This window comes from Orcinus orca, chromosome 13, assembly GCF_937001465.1.
Source record: "Orcinus orca chromosome 13, mOrcOrc1.1, whole genome shotgun sequence".
Taxonomy (NCBI): Eukaryota; Metazoa; Chordata; class Mammalia; order Artiodactyla; family Delphinidae; genus Orcinus; species Orcinus orca.
This window is the reverse complement of record NC_064571.1, coordinates 60,776,965-60,804,533: the sequence shown is the minus strand read 5'-3', so window position 1 is coordinate 60,804,533 and position 27,569 is coordinate 60,776,965. Positions and strand designations below refer to the sequence as shown.

Below are 27,569 nucleotides of genomic sequence, written 5' to 3'. Positions count from 1 at the left end.
GTGGAGCAGCTGGGCCCGTGAGCCATGGCCACTGAGCCTGTGCGTCCGGAGCCCGTGCTCCGCAACTGGAGAGGCCACAACAGTGAAAGGCCTGCGTACCGCAAAAAAAAAAAAAAAAAAAAATAAGTATGGGGTTTCCCTGCTGGTGCAGTGGATGAGAATCCGCCTGCCAATGTAGGGGACACGGGTTCGAGCCCTGGTCCGGGAGCATCCCACATGCTGTGGAGCAACTAAGCCCGTGTGCCACAAAGACTGATCCTGCGCTCTAGAGCCCGTGAGCCACAACGACTGAGCCCACATGCCACAACTACTGAAGCCCACGTGCCTAGAGCCCGTGCTCTGCAATAAGAGAAGTCACTGCAATGAGAAGCCCGTGAACCACAACGAAGAGTAGCCCCTGCTTGCCGCAACTAGAGAAAGCCTGTGCACAGCAACGAAGACCCAACTCAGCCAAAAATAAATAAATAAATTTATTTAAAAAAAGAAAAGAAGTGTGTTATGGATAAAACCAGCTCACATTCTGATAACAAATAAGTGCTCATTAAGTTTGGTTTTTTTAAGCTGAACTTTAATGAGTAAAAATCCCTCACGAATGAAGTTTATGTAATGGCCTATAGCCGAAATGAAATTTTAATTTTTCTTGCTCACATGATTTTTTTTCCTTCTCTGTTCTGACTTCTTTCAGTTGAGCCTTTATGACAGAAAAAAAACAATTGATATTTCTCCTCATGCCCTTATCTCACCCCAGTAAAAAGCAGGAGAAAAATAATACATAGATTAAAACAGAATTGTATTAAATATTCACTTTCCTGTTAATCAGATGAATTTCATTCATTCCAGGGCAGTCAGAGAGAAAAATACAGGCAAGTTGGTTTTCGAACTCACACCGACACTCCAAATTGTGCTGGGAATGCCCACTGCTTGGTTAGAAATACTTAGTGTGGAAAATTTCCCTAAAGGTGTGCGTCGCCTCAGCTGACTTGGCAGTGCCTGCCCTGGGCTCCTTCACCAGGGCAGCCCCATCGCGGAGCTGCAGCTCGAGGTAGAGGTGCTGCCGTCATTTCCCAGCTGAGCAAGCAGGTGAGTAGCAAGCACTCTCCCGAGCCTGGTCTTTATTGTGTGGTGACAAGTTTCACAATCATGCTGATGATCCGTGACCCTCGAGGACAGGTACACAGATCTATGCTTGGGTTTTTTATCTTATCCTGGAGAAGCTGGTCAAGTTCGCAGCGAAGTTCCTTTACTAATTCAGCCACCTAAAATGAAAGTTGCAATGTAAGCAGTGCTTCGACCAACAGGGGAGGAAAGGTTATTAAAGGAAATTCTCCAGTTATGATTATCATTATTCTAGATTTCTGCTATTTTAATTCCATGGTGGGGGAACTAAACATTTTTTTCTAAAACTGCTTCTAAAATTTCTTGATGCAATTATAGGAACATACACTCAATGTCAGCTCTGTAATATACTAAGTGGGGTCCATTTTAAAAAGCCTCCTCTCTCACATCTCATTTAAAGAAAAGATTAAATCGGGAAATATGGCTTTTATATAGTGTTCTCCATATTAAAGCTTGGTCGACTTTTACAATTTGCTCCGAGAGGAGAAGAAGGAAAATGGAGAATTAAAAATGGCAGATGTTAAACCAAAAAAATCTCTTTAACTTTGGAATTTGTCTGCTTTTGTTGGTGGGGACAGGGTTGGGAGACAGCCTCCATGTTTTACGGCGGTTTGCCTGTGCTGACGCAGTGCCACTGTGCGTGTCTTGCCAGCATCTGTTCGGCTGCTGCTCCGCTGTCTGGCAACCCTGCAGGGTGGACTCTGTCTGCATCACGCAGGCTCACGCCATGTGCCCTGACAGAGTGAATGGTTCAGGTGGTCCAGGCCTTAGAGTCCATGACATTCTTCAGCCACAGGAGTTGGTTTAGGAGAGGAGGTTTGCTGGAACTTTTAGGAAAGAAGCGTTCTGTCTTCCCTTTTGGACAGTATATGCTGCACGGACGTGACCCAGGAGCCACTACAGCCGTCCTGCTACCACAGGGCCAGACAGGCTTTTGTTGTTAAGCAGCTGAATCAAACCAACACTGCCTGGCCCTCTTGACCTGTACTGTCCCATGTGGCTAATCTCCTGACCACATGAAACGTGCCTGATCCGAATCGAGATGCGCTGTGAGTATAAACTACACACCAGGTTCTGAAGACTTAGTATGAAAAAAGAGTATAAAAAGCTCGATTGTTTATATTGATTACATGTTGAAATTAAAACTTTTTAGATGTTTTCTGCTATATAAAATATTAAAACTAATTTCACCTATTTACTTTTTTTTAATGTGGCTACTAGAAAAATTATTAGGTATGTGGCACATATATTTCTCCTGGACTGTGCCGCTTCAGACTTTAAAGGGATTAACTGTAATGTTTGAGTTGGTGTTTCTGCCTCCTGCAACAGAAGATTTCTAAGAGATGCAAATATTAAAAATTTTTATATCTTAAATATACTCCCCCTTAAACGTTTTCTAGAGACTCCATATAGTGAATAATTGAGACATTTTTTAATGGTGATTGTGGAATCAGGGTGATTTTTACTTAGTTCTGCTCGTCTATATTTTGATTTTCTTTGAACTTGTATTTGTATAACAATCAGGAAGTGCCAACACCTCCCTCACAGCTTCTGTCCGAAGCCTTTCACACCAGCTGTCCTGGGCTTCCCCTCCTAGTGTGCTTCCTGAACTCTTACTAAGGCTCCCCCCCGGCCTCACTTCAGCCTCAGTCTTGCTTAGTGTCCCCTGCAGACCCATCATTCACTGTTACTCAGCTCTGTGGTCCTTGTTCCCTGAAGAAATGCTCTATACTTCCTATTATCAGAGCCCCTCATGGCCTGAGCCTCATGCGACAGACTCGTTATCCCTTACCTGATGTGAAGCTGCTGCAAAACGGATCCAGCCATCATCCAAGGAGACAATGAACTCTCCCCTGTGGAGCTGCACATTCACTTGTCCTCCTCCGAACAAGACCAGCGGGTACACAGACACCATGCTGCAGTCTCGGATGAACACCCGACTAGTTTTGATCTTCTCATGGTACAGCAGGTAGGGGCTGTCAAAGTGTCTGACCTGAAACATATGACAGTTACGTCATTGGCAACATAAGGGGAACTCCACCAGTCCCAGGGATTTAATCATCACCTGTCCAATGACTCCCAAAATTACCTTCAGCCTGTAGGTTCCCCTGAGCTCCAGCCTTGTATGTGCAACTGCCTACTTGATGTCTGTACTCGGACATCTAACAGGCATCTCAGATTTGTTGTGTTCAAAAGGAATTCTCAATTTTCCCCTCCTTGTGGTGTTCACTATCTCATTAAATGATACTCCCATTCACCCAGTTTGCACCCAGTTGCTCAAGCTCCCAATTTAGGAGCCATCCTTGATTGCTCTCTCTCCCTCACTCCATCTATATCATCACAGTCCTGTCAGCTCTGTTTTCAAAATACATGATGAACTGACATATTCTCACCACCTCTACAGCTACCACCTCATGCAAACTGTCATCTCATACAGACCACTGCAGTGGCTTCCTATGCACCTGCCCTTTTGCACCTTCACAGTTTCTTTTCCATACAGAGGCCACAGTGATCTTTTAAAAACCAGTTAGGGCTCAGAACCCTCCAGGGATTTCCCAAGGATAAAATCTCAGATCCTTCTGTGGATCCTACACGACCTGATCCCTGCCTGCTTGTCCCAACTCATCTACCACTTCCACCCCTAACCATCCCCTCCATTTGCACTGGCTGCCTTCTTGCATTTCCTGGGACACACCAAATATGCTCCCATCTCATGGGCTTTGCACTTATTTCCTCAGCTTGGAATGTCCTCTCTTTAGATACCTGCATGACTTGCCCTTTACTTCATTTAGGATCTGCTCAATGGTTTTCTCCTGAGAGTTCTTCCCTGGTCACTCTATGTAAAGTAGCCCCTCTTGGGAGGTGGAGGGATAAATTAGGAGTATGGGATTAATACTAATAGATATTCACCACGGTATATAAAAGATAAATAACAAGGATTACTGTATAGCACAGGGAACTATATGCAATATCTCGTAATAACCTATAGTGGAAACAAATCTGATGCTATATACCTGAAACTAACACAATATTGTAAATCAACTATAGTTTAAAAAAAAAAAGCCCCTCTTCTGTCACTCTCGATCTCCTACGGTTTTATTTTCCTTCATAACATTTGTCATTAACCTGAGATTATTTGTTTACTTATTTCTTGCCTGTCTTCTCCATTAGAATGTAAGTTCCCTGAGGGCAGAGACCTTGTCTCCCTAGCTCATCCGCTGTCCTCCATGGCCTGCAACAATGCCTGGCACAGAGGAGGTGCTAGCAGATACTGAGTGGATGCATGAATGACTTGGATTCACTGAAGAAATGTCACGGTAAACGCAGGAGAGAACGAGTGGAGGTAACTTGGGCCCCCGGTTCCCAAGTACACATGCAGCCAAGAGGGCAGATGACTTCCTGGTCCTCAGACTCTTCTGAGCTTAACACTTCTTTCCATGCTTTGCTGACACTTTACTCAGTGGTTTCACAAGTTGACCAGCCCTAACACTTCAAACTCTCTTCCTGCATTCTCCTTTTCTCTTTTCCTCCTTCATCTCTTTATCGAGATGAAGCTTTATTGAACATCTGCTTTCAGCTATGCTGGCTAGGCACTGTGCTAGACATCAAGAACGCAGAGATGAATAAAATTCAATTCCTGGCTTCAGGAATTTTACAAGTCCATGAATGAGACATACCATAAGCTATAAAATAATGTGATAAGTACAACAGTGGAAAAATGCACACTATACAGTGATGGAACGGAAGTAAGGAGCAATTTGGAGAGGGACACTGGGAAACGGATATATGATGGGAGCCTAGAGGATAAGTAGGGGCCTGCTGGGGAATTAGAACGCCATTCCAGGCATAGAGGACAGTGTGTCCTGTGTCATGGCACTGGGGGACACTTGGTAGTCTGGTATCGCTGGAGCATAAAGAATGACAGGAGTGGGTTGGGGCAGGGGACATGGGCTAAGAAGGGGCTAGATGTGAAGGGTTGTAGGAGAGTTTACAGTAGACTCCATCTATGAAGAGTTAAGCAAGGGTATGACATGATCAAATGTGTGTTTTGTAAAGATGATTCTGGCAGCAGTAGTATAAAAGGTTGGAGAGAGAAAGCACCAGAAGTAAGATAGTACTTCAGGCAAGAGACAGATATTTGGGGTTTGAACTGAGGAAATGGCAGCAGGGACAAGAGAAGTAGGCAAATCTGAGACATGTCAAAAGGTGGAAGTGTTGGGACCTGGTGACCAATTAGACTGGCATCAGGAGAAAAGAAGCAGGGTCCATGTGACTCCAGGGTTCTGATTTGGATGGTCCCATTTCACCAAGACAGGGAACACAGAGGAGTGAATTCAGAGATAATGAGTTGGATCTTTCAGCTTTTGAGTTTGAGGTGACTAGAAGGCATCCAGGTGGTGATTTCTAGCAAGACAGCTCAGAAAAAAAAGCCCAAGACGAGAGAGAGAGAGAGATTTGGAGTCTGTATCAGCATGTAGGTGGCAGTTAGAACCACGATGTTGTGCCCTGGTGGTTCAGGAAGATTATGTGCACTGTAATAAGAGAACAAGGACAGAACCACGATTTCAGAGTAAGGGAAGAGAATCTGGTAAAGGGGCTAGAGGGGGATGATCAGTGAGAGAGAAGAAAGTGATATTTCAGAAGCAAAAAACATCAAAGATAGTGCAAGAGGTAGGGAAGTCAGCAATGTCAGATACTTCATGAGTCAAGAATGATGAGAGCCAGGGAATTTGTTCCCTATATTTGACAACTAGGAGGTTATTCATGACTTCGGATGAATTTAGTGGAGGGGTGGGAGCAGAAGCCTCCCAGCAATTGGCTGAAGGAAGAAGGAGAGCTGAGGAAGTTGGATCGACAAGCACAGGTCATGGCCTCCTAAGGCACAGATGGAGTGAGAGAATTACATCATGACCTCTTAAATCACCACCGCAAAGAAACAATTTTATATCTGAAAGCAGGCTTAATAGTTCAATTTCCAGTACATTTGTGCTTATTCACCTTTCCCCAAGTCAGTGATGCTGCTAAAGACAGTGAGTGATGGAACAAGGTTTGGCTGAAGTGAAGGGACTGTTTCTCACCCCAGGACCTGCCATGTGTAAATGCATTTGACCCTTGAACAACAAGGCTTTGAACTGCATGGGTCCACTTACACTCAGATTTTTTCAATACTAAATACTACAGTACTACACAATTCGCATTGGTTGAATCTGTGGATGTGGAACCTGACTGTTAAGTATACCCAGCCATCCTGACCTGGTAGTTCACTGATGAAGGGTGAATGTGTACATATCCATCGTTCTTGGTGACAAACTTCAATTCCTCTGATTTCGGTTGCATTCTGACAGCTCCGGTACTGGTCTTCTGAAATTTCCCTTCTGGGCTTTTCACCTAAACAACAGGTATTTGTTTAAAAAAAAAAATTATATATATATATATATATATATATATAAAATACGTATTTCCATTGTAGGATGTATCCCTTGACAAAAAAAGTCTTGTTTGAATGCCCTTGTTGCTGCTTCCCTCTCTGTTTCCTTTTGGAAGCAGTATAAGCATGCTTTCTTTTTCTTTTTTTTAACCATGAGGAGGTGTGGATGTAAATGTAGTTCTGGGTGACTATACCACACACCAGCCACATGGGGGAGAAACCACGTTGATGTTTCAGGTCTGGCCTGATTATCAGGGAAAGAGATTCAGCTGGCAACACTGGACCAGGAATCTGCTGACAATTCCAATACCAATCCAACATTTCCAAATGAATTTTTCAAAATAGTGAAAAACAGATTGTTTCACACAAAAAAATGAAAAGCTTATGTGCACACACACACACCTCCATATTTACTGTAGAAAATAACATCACTACTATATAACACAGGGAACAATAGTCAATATCTTGTAATAACCTATAACAACTCCTGTAATCCCATGATTAAGAAATAACTAACATTAATGTTTGACATATATCATTTTAGTTTTCTGTTAGATTTATATTTATATATAGAAATAAATATATATGTATTAAAACTAATATAGGATCATTTTCTCTAAATATTTTCCTAAAACATATTTCTCAGTGGCTATACAGCACCTCACTGTCACATCATCACCCAAAGTCCATAGTTTACATTAGGGTTTACTTTTGTTGTTGTACATTCCGTGGGTTTGGGCAAGTATGACATGTTATCTATCATTATGGTACCATGCAGAGTATTTTTACTGCCCTAAACATCTTCTGTGCTCTGCTTATTCATCCCCCTCACCCCTGATTTTTTAAGTGTCTCCATAGCTTTTCTCCAAATGTTTTTTTTTTAAGTAAATTTCAAATGATTTGAAAAGCATGCAAGCACTAAGCAAAAATAAGCCATAAATGAATCAGCAGACATCAGCTGAACGTTTATCAAAAAGTTAAGTGAGAAATGCTTCAGTACTCTGACAACTTCACATTCTAAGTTTGACAAGGACTGGATAATCAAATCTCAGGTAAAAGTCCGACAGTACATTCAGGTAGGGTTTCCAGAAGAGGGGGCTCATAGGCGGTCCCGTGACAAGGCACTGACTTGTTTGTTCTTATCTAATTTTAGTCCAGAGTAGAGGGCATAAGGGAAATTGTAGTAGAATCAAATTTCTACCTAACATAGGTTAGTTATGCACAGACTGGCTGACAGTGACATTTATGTCCATTTTAATTTCTGGAATGTCATAATGTCAGAAGGATTAAAAAGGCACCTTATTTTATACAATAAATGTGTTCTTGAATGATGTATCAACACATTTGGGGAACTGAAGAACTGGAAATATATACTACGTTTAAAAAGCTGTGTGTGTGTGTGTCTTTAAGATGATGAATGTGCATGTCTTAACTTACAACCCTTGGCTAAAATCAAACAGGAAGTGGGAGGACCCAGGAAAAATGTTTCCTTACCTGCACTACATTTGGATATAGAGCAGCACACAGCATTGCTGATATCAACTTGGGGTTCTCAGCATTTGAGTTAGCCTATGAGAAATACAGCATTAATCTTTTAAGTAATGTGTCTATTTCTGTCTATCCCTGGAAATTATTATATTTCTCTTGATTTCTAAAAAGCATCTCATTTCTATCACTTTGCTAGAAAAATTATTTCTAAGTAAAAAAAAAAAAAAATCTACTGGACCACATTCACACAGTACCCATTCCAAGAAGTCCACAGTTACTTTCTAGATCTCTGCAGAGCAGTTACAAAGCCAGTGTTCCTAAGGATCAGTCGAGAGAAAGATTCTGGTTCATGAGATGTTCACAATTTCCAGAAAGTACTAACTGTACTTAGAACAGAGTGGCATCAGGTTTCATCTTGAATTGTTCTTCTGATACTTATTACATACAAAACTATCCTGGGTTTGAAAAAGGCTGGTCTGATTAAGAAGACATTATTGGAAAGTCCGTTCTACCTCTGATGGACCTACCAAGAACCAATGTGAAATTAAAAAAAAAACAGAAGCAACAATCAACAAAAAAACTCTCATTTTTCTGAGCGTTAGCTGACATTTGTGGAAAGAAAATCAAGAATGCCACTAACCCGCTGCTCATAGGGCTTAAGTGAACAAGGCCTACAAGTGTTCCTGAGGTAACAGACTATGAGTGTGATCATCAAAGAGAAGTAAGAACTAACTACACATTCTTTACCTCTTCTCCTGTGGCATCCAAGATACCATCTCCTCCTCCTTGGGCCCTTTTCTCAATTTCCCTTGCTCTGAGTCCCTCTTTCACAAAGCCTATATCCGATAACAGTTCCGTGAACTGTCGTTTGAGGCTGGCCATTTCCTGAAAGAAATGGAAAAAATCTTTAAGCAGGGGCATCAACATATCAAAGGTAAGAATGACTACAAAAACGATTAGTTCAGCGTATAGTAATGAGACTCATGTGGGTTTACCAAACAGGTATGAAGATTATCTTGTCTGTTCATTCACAAAAGGGCAGTTTTCACTCCTACAAACCAGCAGTGTAAAACCATTACACAGAAATTCACAAATTTCAGAAAACCCAAAGATCATTTAATTCTAGATTACGTTAAAAAAAAACAAACCATTAATTGGATTTTGGGTAGGTCTGATTTTCCTCGCAATTCTTAGGACAGCCAAAAACGTAGTTTACTTTGTGGAACTCTAGCTCAAGGTGCTGTGACACTGTCTGGTTTTTCCTACTTCCTTTCTGCTCAGGTCCTCTTAGTGCCTTACCCGAGCCTAGAGTGGTTAGTGTTCTCTCTTAAAAGATGCAGAACACCCACCTCAGAACCTTCCCTCTTTCTCTTACTTTGTGAACTTGGCTGGCTCACATTTTCCCTACGAATAGGAATACTATTAAGTGGTTTAGATTTAGAAACCCCTTTCTGCATCTGAGCACAAGTGTGAGAATGAAAAGCACAAACCTCTGGCATCTGTTCAAATATGAGCTGTGTATCAGACAATAGAGAAGCAGATAATGACAATCAAAGGAATGGAAAGCTAAGCAATGCTACCCTGTATCTGATGACAATTTAAGTATTTTCTTGGACTGCCAATCACAGATGTATAACATGGCAAAATATAACTAGGAGTTAAATATACCAGAGTTCTATTTCACAACAAGGTTTTAATATCTTAATAAAACTAATTCTAGGACTTCCCTGGTGGCGCAGTGGTTAAGAATACGCCTGCCAATGCAGGGGACACAGGTTCGAGCCCTGGTCTGGGAAGATACACATGCTGTGGAGCCATTAAGCCCGTGCGCCACAACTACTGAGCCTGCGCCCTAGAGCCCACGAGCCACGACTATTGAGCCCGGGCGCCTAGAGCCCATGCTCCGCAACAAGAGAAGCCACCGCAATGAGAAGCCTGTGCACTGCAATGAAGAGTAGCCCCCGCTCACCGCAACTAGAGAAAAGCCTGCATGCAGCAATGAAGACCCAATGCAGCCAAAAATAAATAAATTATAAAAAAAAAGTCGATTAAAAAAAGAAACACAAAACATTCTACAATACAATCTAAGCTGGACTTTAGTGAAGTCCAGAGGTAGCTGTTTGATGGCCCTCATAGATCACAGCAAAATCTACACACATTCTAAAGAAAAAGAATAAATTTAGTAAAAAATGTAATTTAAAAGAAATATTATTTTATACTTAAAACTCTTAATGACTCAAGAAAATATTACTGCACCTTACATATAAAATACTCTTTAGATCAGTGCTTCTCAACCCTGGCAGCATATTAGAATCACTTGGTGAACTCAACAAGGAAAATAAACATGCTCAGGCTCCACCCCTGGAGATCCAGATGTAATTGGCCTGGAGTGGAATTTGGGTATTTTTACTTTTTTTTTTTTTTTAAGCTCCCTCGGGTGAATCTAATGTGTAGCCAGGATTGAAAATCATTGCTTTTGTTGTACTTAGAATAAAGCTAGAGCCTTTGTCTTCTCAAAACGCCTCACTGCAGTACACCTAAAGGCAGAGAAGAATAAAGGCAAATACTGGGATGGTTTTGAGGTCTCTTACTTCATTTTAAATAACCATTCATTCATGCATTCAATGAATTTTACTGAGCATCAACTATGTGCTAAGTACTGTTCTAGGCACTGGGGATACAGTATTGAACAAAACATAAAATCTCGGCTCTGGGGCTTCCCTGGTGGTGCAGTGGTTGAGAGTCCACCTGCCGATGCAGGGGACACGGCTTCGTGCCCCGGTCCGGGAAGATCCCACATGCCGTGGAGTGGCTAGGCCCGTGAGCCATGGCCGCTGGGCCTGCGCGTCCGGAGCCTGTGCTCCGCAACGGGAGAGGCCACAACAGTGAGAGGCCCGCGTACCGCAAATAAAAAAAAGAAAAAAAAAGAAAAAAAATCTCGTCTCTGATGGAGCTTATGGGGTAGAGAGATAACTAGCTGTCAGGTAGTGGTAAGTACTACGAACATTAATTTTGTGTTCTATTCCAAGACATCTTCTAATATAGAAATAAAGTCCTTCCCCCTCCCGAGCCTCAAAATCTTTGAGTGAAATAGATGCTTTGTAAAGATAATGCACCGTTATTATTCTGGCTTTTTTTTTTTTTTTTGCGGTACGCGGGCCTCTCACTGTTGTGGCCTCTACTGCTGCGGAGCACAGGCTCCGGACGCGCAGGCTCAGCGGCCATGGCTCACGGGCCCAGCCGCTCTGCGGCACGTGGGATCTTCCCGGACCGGGGCACGAACCCGTTGTCCCCTGCATCGGCAGGCGGACTCTCAACCACTGGGCTACCAGGGAAGCCCTATTCTGGCTTTTCATGCCACTTTGGAAGGCGGCCTAAAATACTATTACAACAGAAGACAGAGCCCTGCCTGTTATTACACAGAAGATAATAAACCTTTCTTTCTCTTTCTTGTGTACTTGTTATTGACATAGTAGCCTCTGATGGACAGATGAATTAACAAAGAAAATCTGGTTCAGTATTCAGTCTTTGGTTTTAGGGAGAGGGTAAGGGGTTTGGCGATGGTCATAGACCGCTTTGAGTATCTGTTGAAGCTGTGATCCCTTTCTCCAGAATAATGCACGTTATGTATAAGGGTATGACTTTGCATACAATTTCAGGGGCTTAGGGATCCGGGTTAAGAATGTTTGGTATAACTATGGAAAAAACTGACTTCCAGTAAGCAGTAATCTTCAGAGTGCCTATATTCCCCTAGCCTCCACAGAAGTTAAACACAGATTCACTGAAGAGGAAGAACAGATCAGTTGAAAGGTTCAGCACAAAAGGCCAGATGTCATAGTTCAGGAGTCTGTTTTACCCAGGTGGTAAAGCCAAGCATATTCCAAAAATAACATTTTCAATGTCAAGGCAGGACAAGCAAGATAAAGTTGCAACACCCTCTGGTGCGCTACTACAATAGAAAATGAATGAAAACAAATTTCCACAGAAACAACTCACCTGAAGAACTCTTCCTGACAAGAAGTTTTGTCTGCAGTAATTATAACTTGCACGCATACCTTCTTTCGTACTTAGCTGCCATCCCTAAATTTTGGAGAAAATCAAAATGTTACTGTCTTTAGTGCCAACTCTGGTAATAAATCTCAGCTATTAGGTTGTATGCTTACCTTATATGCTCGTAGAAGGGCCAGATAATCACTGTTTGCAAATGCAAATTCTAGCTTTTTCTGGTTAGCTTCCTCTTTTTTATCCCAGGGAGATACCTAAATGAGGAAAACCAGGTTTGAAGGACACGTTTTACCCAGGGTTCCAAATGGCACTTTCCTACTGCTGAAGCCAGGTGCCTCGGGAAGTATTATGTGTGGAACAGAGTACACAGTGGGTGGCTGGTTAAAAGTAATTATGGTGGTTAAGTGCCAAGCTAACAGTCCTACTTGTCCTTGTGAGTCCATCTGCCCACCCAAAATAACCTCTACTGGGTCTTTTACTTCCTAGTGGCAAGATGTCATCAAAGAGCCACTCATTCTAAAAGCTACATCTAAAATCTAAGATTCTGTTAACTCTGTGGTATCTTTATTTTACAGATTCTTATTCATCTTCTATACTTAAGTCTCCCCTATTTCTATACCCATAATTCATGGTTTTTTCCTTTTAAAAATAATGTTTACAGGTCCTCCTTTTCCCTACAAATTAGTAAAATCAGCTGAGAACTTCATTTTCACTGCCTTCTCTTGCTGCAACATACACATGTACTAAAGACACCAGCAAGAGCAAGTTACACTGAGGCCCAAGCTGTATCACACTGAAAGTCATTCTAAACCAACTACGGTGCTTCTCTCTAATTTTCATATATTTGGACACCTTTATAGCTAACACAACAATAATAAAATTTTATTTTCTATTTGAAAATAAATTTTCTTCCTTTTTAGGAAGACTAGTGGGAAAAGGATTACATTTGGGAATTAACTATGTTTATAGAACCCAGCAAAGGACAGGTGTTCAGTTTTGGCTAAGGATGACATCAATATTTCTAATGAACAATTTCTGCATTCCAATAAAAGAAAACAGACAGTGAGAGGTTATTTAGATGATTTCAGAAATAGGCAATGGAGGTCTTGTTCACAATAATACTGACTGTATGTCTCTGAGCAAGCTACATCTGTAGCTTGGTTTTGTCATGTTGTTAAATGAGGGGGCTGAAACTAAGATCTTTTTGCAGATCTGTGAGTTTATAATTCCATGAAGTATAACATTAAAACTGAAGAAAATTATTACATCTATTCCCCTATCTATCTGAGATAAGCCATGGTGAAAATAAAGGAAGAGTGACACTCTACCCAATGACAGCTGAATATTCATTTTCAAGTCTACATGGAATACTTTCCAGGACTGAGCATATACTTAGCCATAAAACAAAGCTTAGTAAGTTTTAAAGGACTAAAATAATACAAAGTATGTTCTTTGACCACAACAGAATGAAATTAGAAGTCAGTAAACGCAAAAAACTGGGAAACTCATAGATATGTGGACATTAAACAACACATGCCTAAATAACCAATGAGTCATAGAAAAACTAGAGAGGGAAATCAGAAAATACTTGAAATGTGCCACAACTACTGAAGCCTGCATGCCTAGAGCCCGTGCTCCACAGCAAGAGAGGCCACTGCAGTGAGAAGCCCACGCACCGCAGTGAAGAGTAGCCCCCGCTCGCCACAGCTAGAAAAAGCCCACACGTAGCAACGAAAACCCAATGCACCAAAAAAAAAAAAAAAAGAAAGAAAATACTTGAAATGAATGAAAATGAAGACAAAACATACCAAAACTTACAGGATGCAGCTAAAGCAGTCCATAGAAGAAAATTTATAGCTGTATATGTCTATACTAAAAAAGAAGAAAGATCTCAAATCAATAAACTTCCACCTTAAGATACTGGAAAATGAAGAACAAACTGAAACAAACAGAAGGAAAGAAACAAAGAGCAGAAATTAATAAAATAGAGAACAGAAAAACAGTAGGGAAAACCAACGAAAAGCTGGTTCTCTGAAAAGATCAACAAAACTGACAAACCTTTAGCTAAATTGATCAAGAAAAAGAGAGAGAAGGTTCAAATTATTAGAATCAGAAATGAAAGGGGATGTTATTAACAGGCTCTCAGAAATAAAAAGGACTATAAAATACTATGTTTATATATTAATAAATTAGGTAATTTAGATGAAATGGACAAATTCCTAGAAAAAGCAAATGATCAAAACTGACTCAAAAAGAAACAGATAATCCGAATAGACCTATAAGAAGTGGAGAGGTTGAATTAATTATAAAAAAAACTACCCACAAAGAAAAGACCAAGTGGCTTCACTGCTGATTTCTACCAAGCATTTAAAGAAGACTTAACATTAATTCTCACAAAATCTTCAGAAAAATAAAGGAGGAGGGAACACTTCCCAAATCATTATGTGGCCAGTATTACATACCAAAGCCAGGTAAAGACATCACAAGAAAAGAATACTACAGACCAATAACTCTTATGAATGTAAAAATCCTAAAGACACTAATAAAAAGAACAAAGTTGGAGGACTCACACTTCCCGATTTCAAAACTTACTACAAAACTAGAGCTTTGTATTTTGAATCAAGACAGCATGGAACTGGCCTAATAATAGACATATAACTCAATGGAACAGAATTGAGAATCCAAGAATAAACCCATGTATTTATGGTCAGTTGATTACTGACAAGAATGCTAACACCATTCAGTGGGGAAAGAATAGTCTTTTCAACAAATGGTGATGGGACAACAGTACAGTCACACGCAAAAGAATGAAGCTGGATTCTTACTTCACATTATATTCAAAAACTAACTCAAAATGGACCAAAGACCATAATGTAAGAGCTAAAACTATAAAACTTATAGGAAAAAACATAAGGATAAATTTTCAAGACTTTGGATTTGGCAATGGATTCTTAACCATGACAACAACAAAAGCTCGAGCAACAAAAAACTAGATAAATTGGAATTCATAAAAATAAAAACTTTTGTATTTCAAAGAACAGATCAAGAAAGTGAAAAAGGCAACCCATAGTATAGGAGAAAATATCTGCAAATCATGTATCTGTTAAGGAACTTATATCCAGAATATATAAAGAACTTTTATAACTCAATAATAAAAGGACAAATAACCCAATTAAAAAATGGGCAAACTATCTGAATAGACATTTCTTGACAGATATACAAATGGACAATAAGAAACTGAAAAGATGTTTAATATCATTAGCCATTAGAGAAGTACAGATCAAAAACCACAAATTCACACCACCTAGAACAGTTATAATAAAGTCAGATAATAACAAGTGTTAGTAAGGATGTGGAAAAATTATAATCCTGATAAAATGCTGGTAGAATGTAAAATGCCACTACTCTGGAAGAGTCTGGAAGTTCCTCAAAAAGTTAAATAGTATTTGACCTAATAATTTCACTCCGAGGTATACACCCAAGACAAATGAAAACATATGTTCACATAAAAACTTGTACATGAATGTTTATAGCCAAAGGTGGAAACAATCCCAAATGTCCTTCAAGTGCTGAATGGATAAACGAAATGTGGTATACCCATACTATACCCATACAAAGGAATATTATTTGGTCATAAAAGGAATGAAGCACTGACACATGCTATAACATAGATGACTCTTAAAAGCATTATGCTAAGTGAAGAAGCCGATCACAAAACACTATATATTATATTGTTTCATTAATATGAAATGTCCAGAAGAGGCAAATCTGTGAACACAGCAAGGAGATTGGTGGTTATCTATGAATGGAGTGGATGGGGGGTTGGAGGGAAACAGGAGAGTGACAGCTAAGAGGTGGGTTTTTTTTTGTTTTTTTCACATCTTTACTGGAGTATAATTGCTTTACAATGGTGTGTTAGTTTCTGCTGTATAACCAAGTGAATCAGCTATACATATACATATATTCCCATATCTCCTCCCTCTTGCGTCTCCCTCCCACCCTCCCTATCCCATCCCTCTAGGTGGACACAAAGCACCGAGCTGATCTCCCTGTGCTATGCGGCTGCTTCCCACTAGCTATCTATTTTACATTTGGTAGTGTGTATATGTCCATGCCACTCTCTCACTTCGTCCCAGTTTACCCCTCCCCCTCCCCGTGTCCTCAAGTCCATTCTCTACGTCTGCATCTTTATTCCTGTCCTGCCCCTAAGAGGTTTTTTTTTATGAAGTGATTAAAAACGTTCTAAAACTGACTAGGGTGATGACTGCACAATACTAAAAACTACTGTACACTTTACATGGGTGAATTATATTTCAACAAAGCTGTTGAAAAAAGTACTCCAATATATTTATTGTTTTTTAAAATCAGGCAGGGGTACTTTTTGCTTGCTTGCTTTTCTGGTTTTCCTATAATGAGCAAGTAAAGCAGATACATAAAAAGCACATTTAGATGACTTAAATAAGCTGGCTCTCTAGTTCTTAATCTTTATTTGGGGCATGGATTTCTTTGAGGATCCAATAAAAGTTAAGAGACATTGTGCCTGAAAGATTCACATATAATATACTCACAGGAAAAGTATTAGGGGCCCACATAACCCTGAAGCCCCCATGGTCCCCTTAGAGACTTACAGACTCCAGTTCAGATGGATGCTGTTTACTTACAAAAGGAGACTTAAAAGCTAAACTCGCAGCAATGGTGAGAGCAGGATCCAAACAGCGGAAGATAGACCCAAACAGCATTAGTTTTCCGATTCTCACATCTACGGGCAGAGAAGCCAAGTGATACCCTAGAGGGGTCAGTTTTTCATCTGGAGTTAATGCTCCCAAGTCTCGTAATCGTATTTTTGAGGCACGGAGAGAATCAGTGTGCGGGGGTTCAATAAGCCGAGAGAACACAGATTGGAGATTATGAGTGCTAAACATCTCTAAAATTTTAATTCTGAAAAAAGAAAACAAAACAATTTGTCATTTTTATTTCTGGTGGGATGACACAAAGAGGTAAGCTTCTTCTGTGAATGAAAATAATTTATAATTTCCCAAATATATGCTTTCATAAACCAAACCATGCCAGTTTAAATAAATTAAAAAAAAATCTCTTATGTCTTTTACTTCTCCTAGCAATAAGTTACAGAAACACTTTCAGATTCTGAAATTTACTGAGATTCAGAATATATTTCTCTCTATTAAACTTCCAAAATGCTTTTTTCTATAACAGTGGGTTCAAATCATGAAATAAAATTCAAATGATCCACCTACTCTCTTTCCCACATCTGAAATTGCATAATAATTGTTTATAAAATTAACCTGCATTGTGTCCTGCCTTGTGACAGCTCTTGAGAAGCTGTTTTAAATTATGAATTTAGGCAATTTTCGAAAGAGAAAAATCTAACATATATAAAGTTTATTTATTTCACTTATAATTCCTTTACATTTTTACTAATGTAATGGAAGGCTCTCAAAATACACCTATTGGATAAAAGAAGAGCTGTAACATCTTTGTACAAGTAACTTTTTTCCCTTTGGGTAAACATTTTATGGGCATACTCCCTCAAAATAATGACTCGGTCAAAGAGCATGGATAGTTTTATTTTATTTATTTATTTTTTTGCGGTACGCGGGCCTCTCACTGTTGTGGCCTCTTCCGTTGCGGAGCACAGGCTCCGGATGCGCAGGCTCAGCGGCCATGGCTCACAGGCCCAGCCGCTCCGCGGCATGTGGGATCCTCCTGGACCGGGGCACGAACACGTGTCCCCTGCATCGGCAGGCGAACTCTCAACTACTGCGCCACCAGGGAAGCCCCTAGTTTTAAAGTTCTTATATACGCTACGCAAAGTTTCAGAAAGGTTGAACCAAAGGTTCTCCAGCTTCAATAACACTGAGTTTAATCATTCATTTGTTAAATCCTATTTTATGATATTTGTTCTTGTTTGTTCATCAGGTAAATAATGGCGTTTTCAAATTGCTTTTGTTCACTTTGTTCTAACTGATAATGAGGGTGTAGATTTCCCCCTGCGATGATTTAATATTGGTGTTGCCCTAGCAGAAATTTCTTGATAAGTTAGATTACTTTCCTGACTTATAAATGTATTCTTAAGCTCTATTTTAGGGCCATCCTCTGCAGTGCAAGAGATCTTTATGTGTAGAAAGTTAAAAGGAATGGTAAAGGCAACACTGAAGAGCTCTTTCTTTGCAAATGAATGAGTTCATCCAAGTCCACGCCTAGCAAAACATCTTCTACTAAGTAAAAGAAAACATGGAACTTAGGGTGAGAAACGTTGGGACCTTTCGGAAGCAGAACACAAGGATCAAGATGTACCTTAGACAGAGCTGTTCCAATGGCACTCTTTGTATTTCTGGTAGCTGCTGCTTTAGAAGCTGGTGACTGAAGTGATGGCTGGTGAATAAATGGAAGCAGACCCCAGATGCAACACGACCTGCTCGACCTTTTCTTTGCAGGGCATTGGCTTGAGAGACAAAAGTATCCTCTAAACTTTCCATCCCTTTGCTGGCATCATATCTATAAAGTAAAAGAAAAGGTAAAAAGCAGTTACTTTATAAAAATGTGGCCAAAATTTTACTTAGCATGGACAGAACAGATGAACCATCCTACTTCTGTAGAAGGACAGTGTCCCGCATGTTCTGGGGTAGTTGAGTCCCTGGTGGGAGCACTTTGTGCTAATTTAAATGGTTTCTGTACTATATACTACATACAGTTTCTTTATTCAATTAAAAAAATTTTTTTTTCATTTTATTTTCGACAAATAAAAATTACAGATATTTAAGGTGTACAATGTGATGTTTTGATATATGTATACATTGTGAAATGATTACCAACCTTTTGGTAATTAACATTTCTATCACCTCCCATACCAATTCTTTTTCATTCAAGCACATATAAAGCATATAAGAAAAAGGAAAAATAATTATTTCTGAGGTAAAAACTTAAAATTTCTACCTCTGTTTGAATATAAGATTCATGATCCTAGCTACAGAATCACTCATATCTACAGAGTTTTCATAAAGTATTTTTTCAGACGTAATCCATGTAGCTTAATAGCATTAGCCTTTAACAGCTGTGTCGCTCCAAATGAGGCATTGTTAGCCCCTCTCTTACATCACCAAAAGAGGATACCTCTTTTCTTTCATTTTCCCAGAATCAATGACATAGACAACATCATCGATGGTTATGGATGTCTCAGCAATGTTGGTGGAAATTATAATCTTAGTTACACCGATAGGAGGTTTTACAAACACAGCCTGCTGCTCTTCACTGGATAAAGATGAATGAAGTGGGTGAACAACACATCTAAAAAAAAAAAAAAAAAGGATTTAGTGTTCTAGTACAAAACACTGAAATTGGGTTATAATGGGTGAATATCTATTAAAACTAACAATGTGACTCCAAAAGTCAGCAGCTTCTCCACAACCTGTCCTCAAGGCCCAGGTCTTCTAAATGGGAAAGTTCCTTCTGACCCTTAAAAAATATTTACTCAGTTCTATGAACTAAAAACTTTGTATCAACTTGGGAAAAACTGGAGTGTAATTCACTAGTAAATAATCAAGAGGACTAAATAGTTGACATTCTACAAGTAACAAGCCTGGAGCACACTAACCAACAAAGAATCATTTTTTTCCCTACCTTTAAATTCAGAGAAAGAGAGACAGAGACAGTCATGTATGCTAAGAAACTTCAGTCTTATATTTCTAGGGGGTGTTCATCTGTCTGTCCCCTTAGATATGAAGACACACCCAGTCTGTCTTACTACTGGAATAGGAACCACTGAAAATTATTTTTTCTCAAAATAGTAACATTTCTTTGTTGTTATTAACACTGGCTTCTCCAATCCCCAGTATCTGGCAACTGAAATTACAGTTGACCCTCGAAAAATATGCGGATTAGGGAAGGCCAATCCTCTGAGCAGTCAAAAATCCATGTATAATTTATAGCTGGCCCTTTGTATATGTGGTTCCTCTGTATCTGTGGTTCTGCATCCATGGATTTAACTAACCATGCATCATGCAGTACTATAGTATTTACCATTGAAAAAAATCCATGTATAAGTGGACCCATGCAGTTCAAACCCGTGTTGTTCTAGGGTTAACTGCACATGCAATTTTGCTGAGTCACTACGCTAAGTGAAGAGAAACATTTTTATATAATGGAATGGAAATGACTGACTCCCTGGAACAAACTGTTTTGTCTATTCCCAGCTGGCATAAACAAACATATTTTTGAGCAGTGACACCAGGGTTGAAAGAGGGTGATGACAGTCAAAGAGGTCTTCCTGGTTATTCATTTTCACACATAACTGCAATGGATGATTAAGAATATAGAAAGCAATTAACTTACCGATTACTACGTCTGTTGTTGAATAGAGAATTAGACTGTAGCTGTTCATAAAGCATTTTGATTTCTGCTAGTCCCGGTAAAAATACAAGTATAGCACCTGGGTATATAAAAAGAATCAATCTGATAGATGTGAAAAAGAAAAAACTAATACAGATTTAATTTTAAACGAAAAATGTAATAATCTGAGATTTTTCACAGTCAATTTTCTTTTCTTTGTAAAGTCCCCAGGGAACTAAATGGAAAACAAACTTTTAGAATATATTTTCTGACTTAATAACTACAGAATGAATGAGATACTATATCTTTCGAAAACAGAAAAAGAAATGATGTGTAGAAATATATAATGCCCTACGTTATACAAGAATCATTAGCAAAGCTCTTTAAACATACTTCTTCAGTGCACTGACCACTGACATTCTGTTTCTGTAGAAAGAGTTATCCTTCTAATCTTATATGACAGGAAGACTCTTCGCCCCATTAGTAAATAAAATCCATAAACATTTTATTGGAAATGAGAAAAAGAAACTATATTGGCCAGCCAATCTGGTAATCTAAATTTAGATATGTGTTGAAGAGGCAGTATATTAACTTACCATGCCATAATAATGGTTTATGGGCTTTAAAATTTTACATTAAAGAAAATAAGCAGTGATAACTGATTATAGTGTATTTCTGTGCCAAGAGCAGTCACTCAGCAATAGTCACCTCCTTTTGTGCTTTATTCACAGAGGAAATTGACACTGTCTTCACTAACCCCGCCTTTAATCCCACAAATATTTATTGGGTGTCTTTGTCAGCTCTGTGCTAGGTACAATGGAAAATAAAACAAAGATCTGCCCACAAGGAACTCATGACCAATAATTTATCATGGTTATTCTCCCCACTAAGTAAATAAGGAAACTAAATTATTACAAAAATTGAACTCTGAAGAAGGACAAAAGATTATCTTTCAAGGTTGGTTTTAATACTGTACTTCATAGTTTACAAAGAATGTTCACATATATTATCTCATTTGATCCTCATAACCACCCGTTAAGAAGATTAATAGTACCCTTAAGGTGACTCAGTAACATGGTCAGGTCACAGAACTTAATAAGAGGGGAGTATGAAAACAAATATAGGGTTTCTGGTACCAGATCCATGCTTTTTCCATTACCTACCCCATGCTTCTCTACTAAAGTAGCACAAAATTTAAGAGTGGTAAAATAATCTATATGGATGGAAAAAAAAATTTGTCTGTATTTTTATGTGCCTTCTGATCTGCTCTGCCCTCATGGCTTGGCCATCTGTATCAAGGATATCTTTAATATTCACAAATATATCACCAACTGCCTAATCACTACATCAACTTTGCTTTGAATTCAGATAATTTTCTAACATTTCTTTTTGGATGCTATACTTGATTTTTTTCAGTAATAGTCTTTTCCTTTGGGATGAAATAAGATATTCCATCCAGTGATAATGCATTAGCCAACAATGGCTACTTGCCAAGGAATGAGAAACAAGGCACTTCAATAATCTTATGTGGCTCACATGTTTCCTTAGAAAATACCACATAATGATTAAGATCTAATCAGTAGAGGGCAGTCATTAAGCACTGTGTAGTGAGCATATAATGTAGTTTTCTGATCTATGATTCCACTTAATTATCACTCAACAATGGCTGCATCTATTCATGCAACAAATATTTACTCCATACCTAAGATTCCAGGTTCTGTTCTAGGGTCTGAGGAATACAGTGGTGCACGAGAAATTCTTATTCTTAAAGAGCTTACATTCTACTGAAGGAGACCATCAGTAAGCAGAACTATAATTTTGGATAGTGTTGAGTGCTATATTGAAAATGAAAACCATTTTTGGATATTGTGATAGAGTGAGGGGACAGACAACAGATAGGGTGGTCAGAGAAGACTCCTCTGAAGAGAAGACATTTGTTGGAAACCTGAATGATGTGAAGGATTCAGTTATGAGAAGATCTGGGACATTCATTCTGGAGATAACGGACTACAAATGAGGTAAAGAGGTCACTGGGAAGACACTGAGCAAGGGGAAGGGAGGGATTGCTCTGTGTTATAACAGTAGGAGTAGTAGTAGTAACAGTGATAATAATAACAATGATAAATATACTAGCATAACTATAATATTGTTAGGGGTAGTAGCTACTGGGCATTAAATATATGTCAGGCACTGTGCTAAGCGCTTTGTATATGGTTTCTTTTAATCCTCAACATAGAGGATTTATTATTGTCTTCATTTTACAAACAAGGAGACTGAGGCATAGAAAAGATAAGGACTTTATTATCCAAGGTAACAGAGCTCGGAGTAGCAGGGCATTTTATCAGACTTTCCAAAGCCTGTTCTCTTAACCCCATTGCCCTGTGGCCTCCAGGTATAGTCTTCACATGATTCAAACACTCATTATTAGACTCCCATTTAGCCAGGGACTGAGTGTTGACATGTGGACACCCAGGCCTTCTTTTCAGCCTTCTTCATTTTGGACTTTGTCTTGTTAACGTCTTTTTGCTCAGTGGGTAAAAGGTAAAACTTCCTCAAAAGGTAAACGGTAAAATTTCCTCCTGAAAAACCTAATAAGCAACTGTACACACAACTGGGGGTGAAAAGGTGAGGAACCAGGGCGAGGGCTCCAGGAAGAGAGGCTGTCCCCACAATCCCCACCATCTCAGGAAGTAGACTCCCTGCCCTTTGCCGTCTCACACTTAAGACAGGCAGCAGTTACCTGGAGGGTAGGAGTGCTTTCCATCCACAATCCACTCTAACAAGGCCTCGATTAATTCAAGATTAACCTTTTCAAAATCCATAACGGCCATTGTTTTGATGACTGATTTGCTAACCCCTGAAAGAAAGGTAAAAATCAGGATAGTTACACCTTATTGAAGAAAATATGCCTGGGAACTAAGTGGGTGTCTTGATTTGATTTAATAACACAGATGTTCACATTTAATGTACTGAAATGAACTTCTTTCCTTCAGTCTCTCAGAAAATACAGGCTCACTAGAAGCACTGTTTGCTTGAACAAGGACCCAAAGAGCAGGCTCCTGCCCCTGCTGGAAAGGCCAAGAGAAGCAACTTTTAACTTTTCTCTTTCCTTCCCCTTTTATCTATCATATAAAATATATTTTATATATATTTCAGATATATATTATATATATTTATATATTATATAAGTATATTCTCTCTGTATATATATCAAATACATTTGATATATAAATATATCGAATATATTTCAGAAAACCTTTCCAGATTCAATCAACTTGTGAGTCAGATCGGCCAAAAGTCCAGGCAACAGTAACTGTGAAAATCAGTGCACAGAGGCCACAGCTTTACTTTACAACAGTGACTTTACAGCAGCAACTTTATAACAGTGACTTTTAAGTTCCTTGGGAAAATCATAAAAGTTATGAATCTTCCCTGAAAAATACATGTGATTTTAATGGCTTCACCAATACCCCTGAAGTCTACCCATCGACCCTCAGGTTCAGGGTCTACAATCTCCTTCTAATTCACCGGAAGCCTAGTAAAAGACATACCTCCTTCTGTTGTACTATAAGCCTCAGCTCTTTTAAAAACAAACAGCATATGCCTGGGGAGACTAATTCTCTGAAGATGGCTGCCTTTTCTTTTTAGTTCTTTCTAATGACCCATCACCTGAAATAGAGTCTAACTGGAGCAAAATAACTGTAGTTGGTATGAAGGAAGGGAAGCTTTTTACGCTTTGCTGAAAAGCTTGAAGAGAGGCAAAAGCAGTTGCTAAACAATGTTCTGAAGAATGAACCCTATGTTGGTAAAAAATGAAAGAAAGGAAGAAATAAGCTACACAAGCAAAAGTGTGGTTGGGTGTGGATGGCAGAGCAGGAATCATTTTTATTTGCCAAGATTCCAAATAGCCAGACTTTTCAAAAAGGAGAAAGAATCAGCTAACTGAAAAAAAGGGAAACGAAAATCATTAAAAAAAATTTTTTTTTATACTTTGGCAGGTTTTACTAATCATTTATATATTTTAAAAGACTGATTATTATTATTTTTTAACTAGAAAAAGTTTTAAAAATCGAGCTAGGGAACATTGTTTAATTTTCTGAAAGAGAGCACTGAGATCAACTAGATAAAGTCTTTGTTTCATAGGAAAGAGGAGACTCGGAGAAGCTAAGTGATCAATCAGCCCAGCATCATACAGAAGCTAGTGGTAGAGCCAGGTTTCCCAACCTCAAATCCTTAGAAAAGAGTTCTCAGAGGTGCTTTCTGAACTTTGATATCTCTGTGCTTGACATTAGAAAGACCGTGGCTTAGATCCAGTCATAATTCTTAAAGAAAACTCTGGAATTTCAAAAGAGAAACCAAAGAGATTTTCCTGTTAACTAATTTAATAGAATAAGGAAATGGGAATTGTCAGCTGGAATGATGTACAGAAAGAACACATTTGAGTCAGACATTTTCATGAGAATCACAAATCTGCACTTACTAGCTCTGGGCACTATGCTGTGGATTTGTATTCTTATTTAATCTCCTAAATAACGGCATTTTATAGGTAAGGAAACTGAGGAATAGAGAGGATGAGGAACTTGCATATAACTGGTTTTATGAGAGCGTGGGGAGTCGAATCCAGGTCTGTAAGATACATGTCTATGTTCTTAACCTTACTTCACAGGATGTTGGGAAGATTAAGTGAAATGTTTGGGAGCCACGTATATCTTCCTAAACAGCAGAACAAATGGCTAATGCCCTAATTCCTTTATGATTACCATTTCCCATGCAGGACTGCATCTTTGGTGGAAGGAGAAAAAGGAAAACTCACTTGCCTTTTCTGCTATAGAAGCACACTAACAGGGGTTGGAGGCTCTTACTCCTTGAAAGGTAAACACCTTTTTTTTTTTTTTTGGAAGGACCAAGAGGAGTTGGGGTGGCAGTCCACGGAAAAGAGAGCAGGAAAGGCAGCTGAGACCTGTCTAGGCTTTAGGAAGAAAGCGAAAGTAGTAACCTTAGGGTTTCTATGGGTTCAGCCCAGCTGAACGTATGGAAGACTATCTAGGAACAAAGCTGCGTGGAGTCCGGCATGGGAGGAGGGAGCACCTAACAACATATATAAAAATGCTCAGCACAGGGTGGGCCCTGAAAAAAGATGTCATTTTCGAGGCCTACTGAAAAATGCTAAAACTAGTGGGTGAAATTTTGAGGATGTTATAGGATAAATAGTTTCAAATCTCTCTCCACAACTAACTTAATTAACTACAAAGGGAACATATAGTAACTACACAGAGGAGAAACGTAGGCATCACCTTAACCAGATGATCAAAGTTAATACTGCTAATAATGGGACGAACCAACATCATGTGCCTCCTGATATGATGCACTGAGAAGGACTCAACATTGTTTCTGTGGTTTTCTAACCAAAAATGCATTACATAAAATTAATCATGGGGCAACGTTAGATAAACCCAAACAGAGGGACATTCTACAAAATAATTGGCCCAAACTCCTTAAAAATGTAAATCATAGAAGAAAAATAAAGGCTGGCAAATTTCTCCAGATAGAAAGAAACTAAAGACACATGATGACTGAATGCAATATGTAATCTTCGGTTGGGTCCTGTACCACTTAAAAAAATAGCAATAAAGTACATTATTGAAATAACTGACAAAATTAGAATGTGGACTGTGGATTAAACAGTAGTACTGTATTAGTGTTAAATGTTTTCATTTTGATCATGACCTATTGTTTGTTTTTGTTTGGGGCCATGCCGTGCAGCTTGTGGGGTCTTAGTTCCCCGACCAGATATTGAACCCGGGCCCCGGCAGTGAGAGTGGCAGAGTCCTAACCCCTGGACCGCCAGGGAATTCCCATATCCTGTTGTTATGTAAGAGGATGTCCTTGCTCTGAGGAAATACATACTGAAATATTATGGGTTAAGGAGCAGCATATCTGTAATTTACGCTCAAAACATTCAGGAAAAAAATATATATATGCACCCAGAGCAAATAATAAAGCAAATGAAGCAAAATGTTAATAATTGGTGAATCAGGGTAAAGGATATATGAGAGTTCACTGTAGTCTTGCAAATTTTTAATTCTGAATTCGAAATCATATCAAAATGCAAAGTTACAAAACACTCAAGAATATAATTTATATTTTACTACCTCCCAATTTTTCTATAATGAACACATTTACAATCAGGAAAAAACCCACTGGTAAATATAACAATTTTAATCTAATATGTATTAGAACTGTTATTTTGCTAAGTTTAAGGTTGTTCTGATGAACTAAAGACAAGGTAACTATGAAACAAGAGCCACGTTTTTCTTCTTCTGGATCATGGCGTGAGAAAAACTAGTTATCTTTGGCATAATTGTAATATTCCCCCCAGGAAGCACATTACCTTTATAGCGGGCCAGGAGCTGCTTAAAATCTAACTGTTGATCTGGCACGGCATCTTTGGTGGAATCCGGATCGTGGAGGTGCAGGGAGAGGCGCAGGTCCTCCTCCACCTCCTCAAACGCGGTTCTGCTGCGCCTCGCCTTGAGCTTCTCCTTTGACATCTGTTTCATGGAGCGCGCATATGGGCTCCCATCCTGCAACACATACCTGAGGAAAGAAGACAAAGAAATGTGTGGTTGTGCATGCGGGTCTGTTGGTGAGGAATGACACTATTCACCTGTTTTCCGTGCTCATTCAGCAGAATGTTGCTCTGCTTCTGCCCAATTCAAGTGCTATTCTTCCACCAGTCCAGGATTCTGTCTGCCGTGCCCTATTGCTGGTGGGGAACACACTGGAATGCTTTTGGCTCTGTTTTAAGATAATTCTGGAGGCAGTGAATTTGGAAAAGTGAGAGAAAAAAGACAGGGAAACTAGCTGAAAGATGATTTCCCCAGAGATTCACATTCAGTGGAAGTGGGATTGGGCCCACAAAACAACAATTTTAATAAGCTCTGCAAGTATGCTTACTGCACACTAAAGTTTGAGAGCCACTGTTTCGGGGTTTTTAGCTTGAGAATAGTGTATCATTAAATAATGTAGAATTAGGAAGGGGCTTATTAGGAATGGAAGGAGCAAAGAGAAAGAAAAAATTCTGGGTTGAGTTTAAGGTGTCAGACATCAAAGTTGTTTCCATTCTGGAGCTCAGAGGTCAGGAATGAAAATACCAATCTGGGAGTTCTCAGCACAGGGGTGACAG

The 27,569-nt window shown here is 39.2% G+C and overlaps 1 protein-coding gene across 7 annotated transcripts in view; it reads right to left on the bottom strand.

The window, feature by feature from the left end:
• Positions 1–446: 446 nt before the first annotated feature.
• The window catches only part of DHX57 (DExH-box helicase 57), a 76,389-nt gene continuing 49,266 nt past the window's right edge, over positions 447–27,569 (bottom strand). For all 7 annotated transcript variants that reach the window (XM_049696459.1, XM_033419230.2, XM_033419229.2 and 4 more), the window contains 13 exons: positions 26,775–26,980; positions 23,124–23,240; positions 20,387–20,483; positions 19,169–19,342; positions 18,353–18,553; positions 16,699–16,975; positions 12,196–12,291; positions 12,029–12,112; positions 8,780–8,917; positions 8,039–8,113; positions 6,370–6,504; positions 2,909–3,109; positions 447–1,256 (listed from right to left, as the gene is read on the bottom strand). In XM_049696459.1, the coding sequence (XP_049552416.1) occupies positions 1,113–1,256; positions 2,909–3,109; positions 6,370–6,504; positions 8,039–8,113; positions 8,780–8,917; positions 12,029–12,112; positions 12,196–12,291; positions 16,699–16,975; positions 18,353–18,553; positions 19,169–19,342; positions 20,387–20,483; positions 23,124–23,240; positions 26,775–26,980 (1,945 nt within the window). In that variant the 3' untranslated portion in view covers positions 447–1,112. The remainder of the gene's footprint in view (positions 1,257–2,908; positions 3,110–6,369; positions 6,505–8,038; positions 8,114–8,779; positions 8,918–12,028; positions 12,113–12,195; positions 12,292–16,698; positions 16,976–18,352; positions 18,554–19,168; positions 19,343–20,386; positions 20,484–23,123; positions 23,241–26,774; positions 26,981–27,569) is intronic.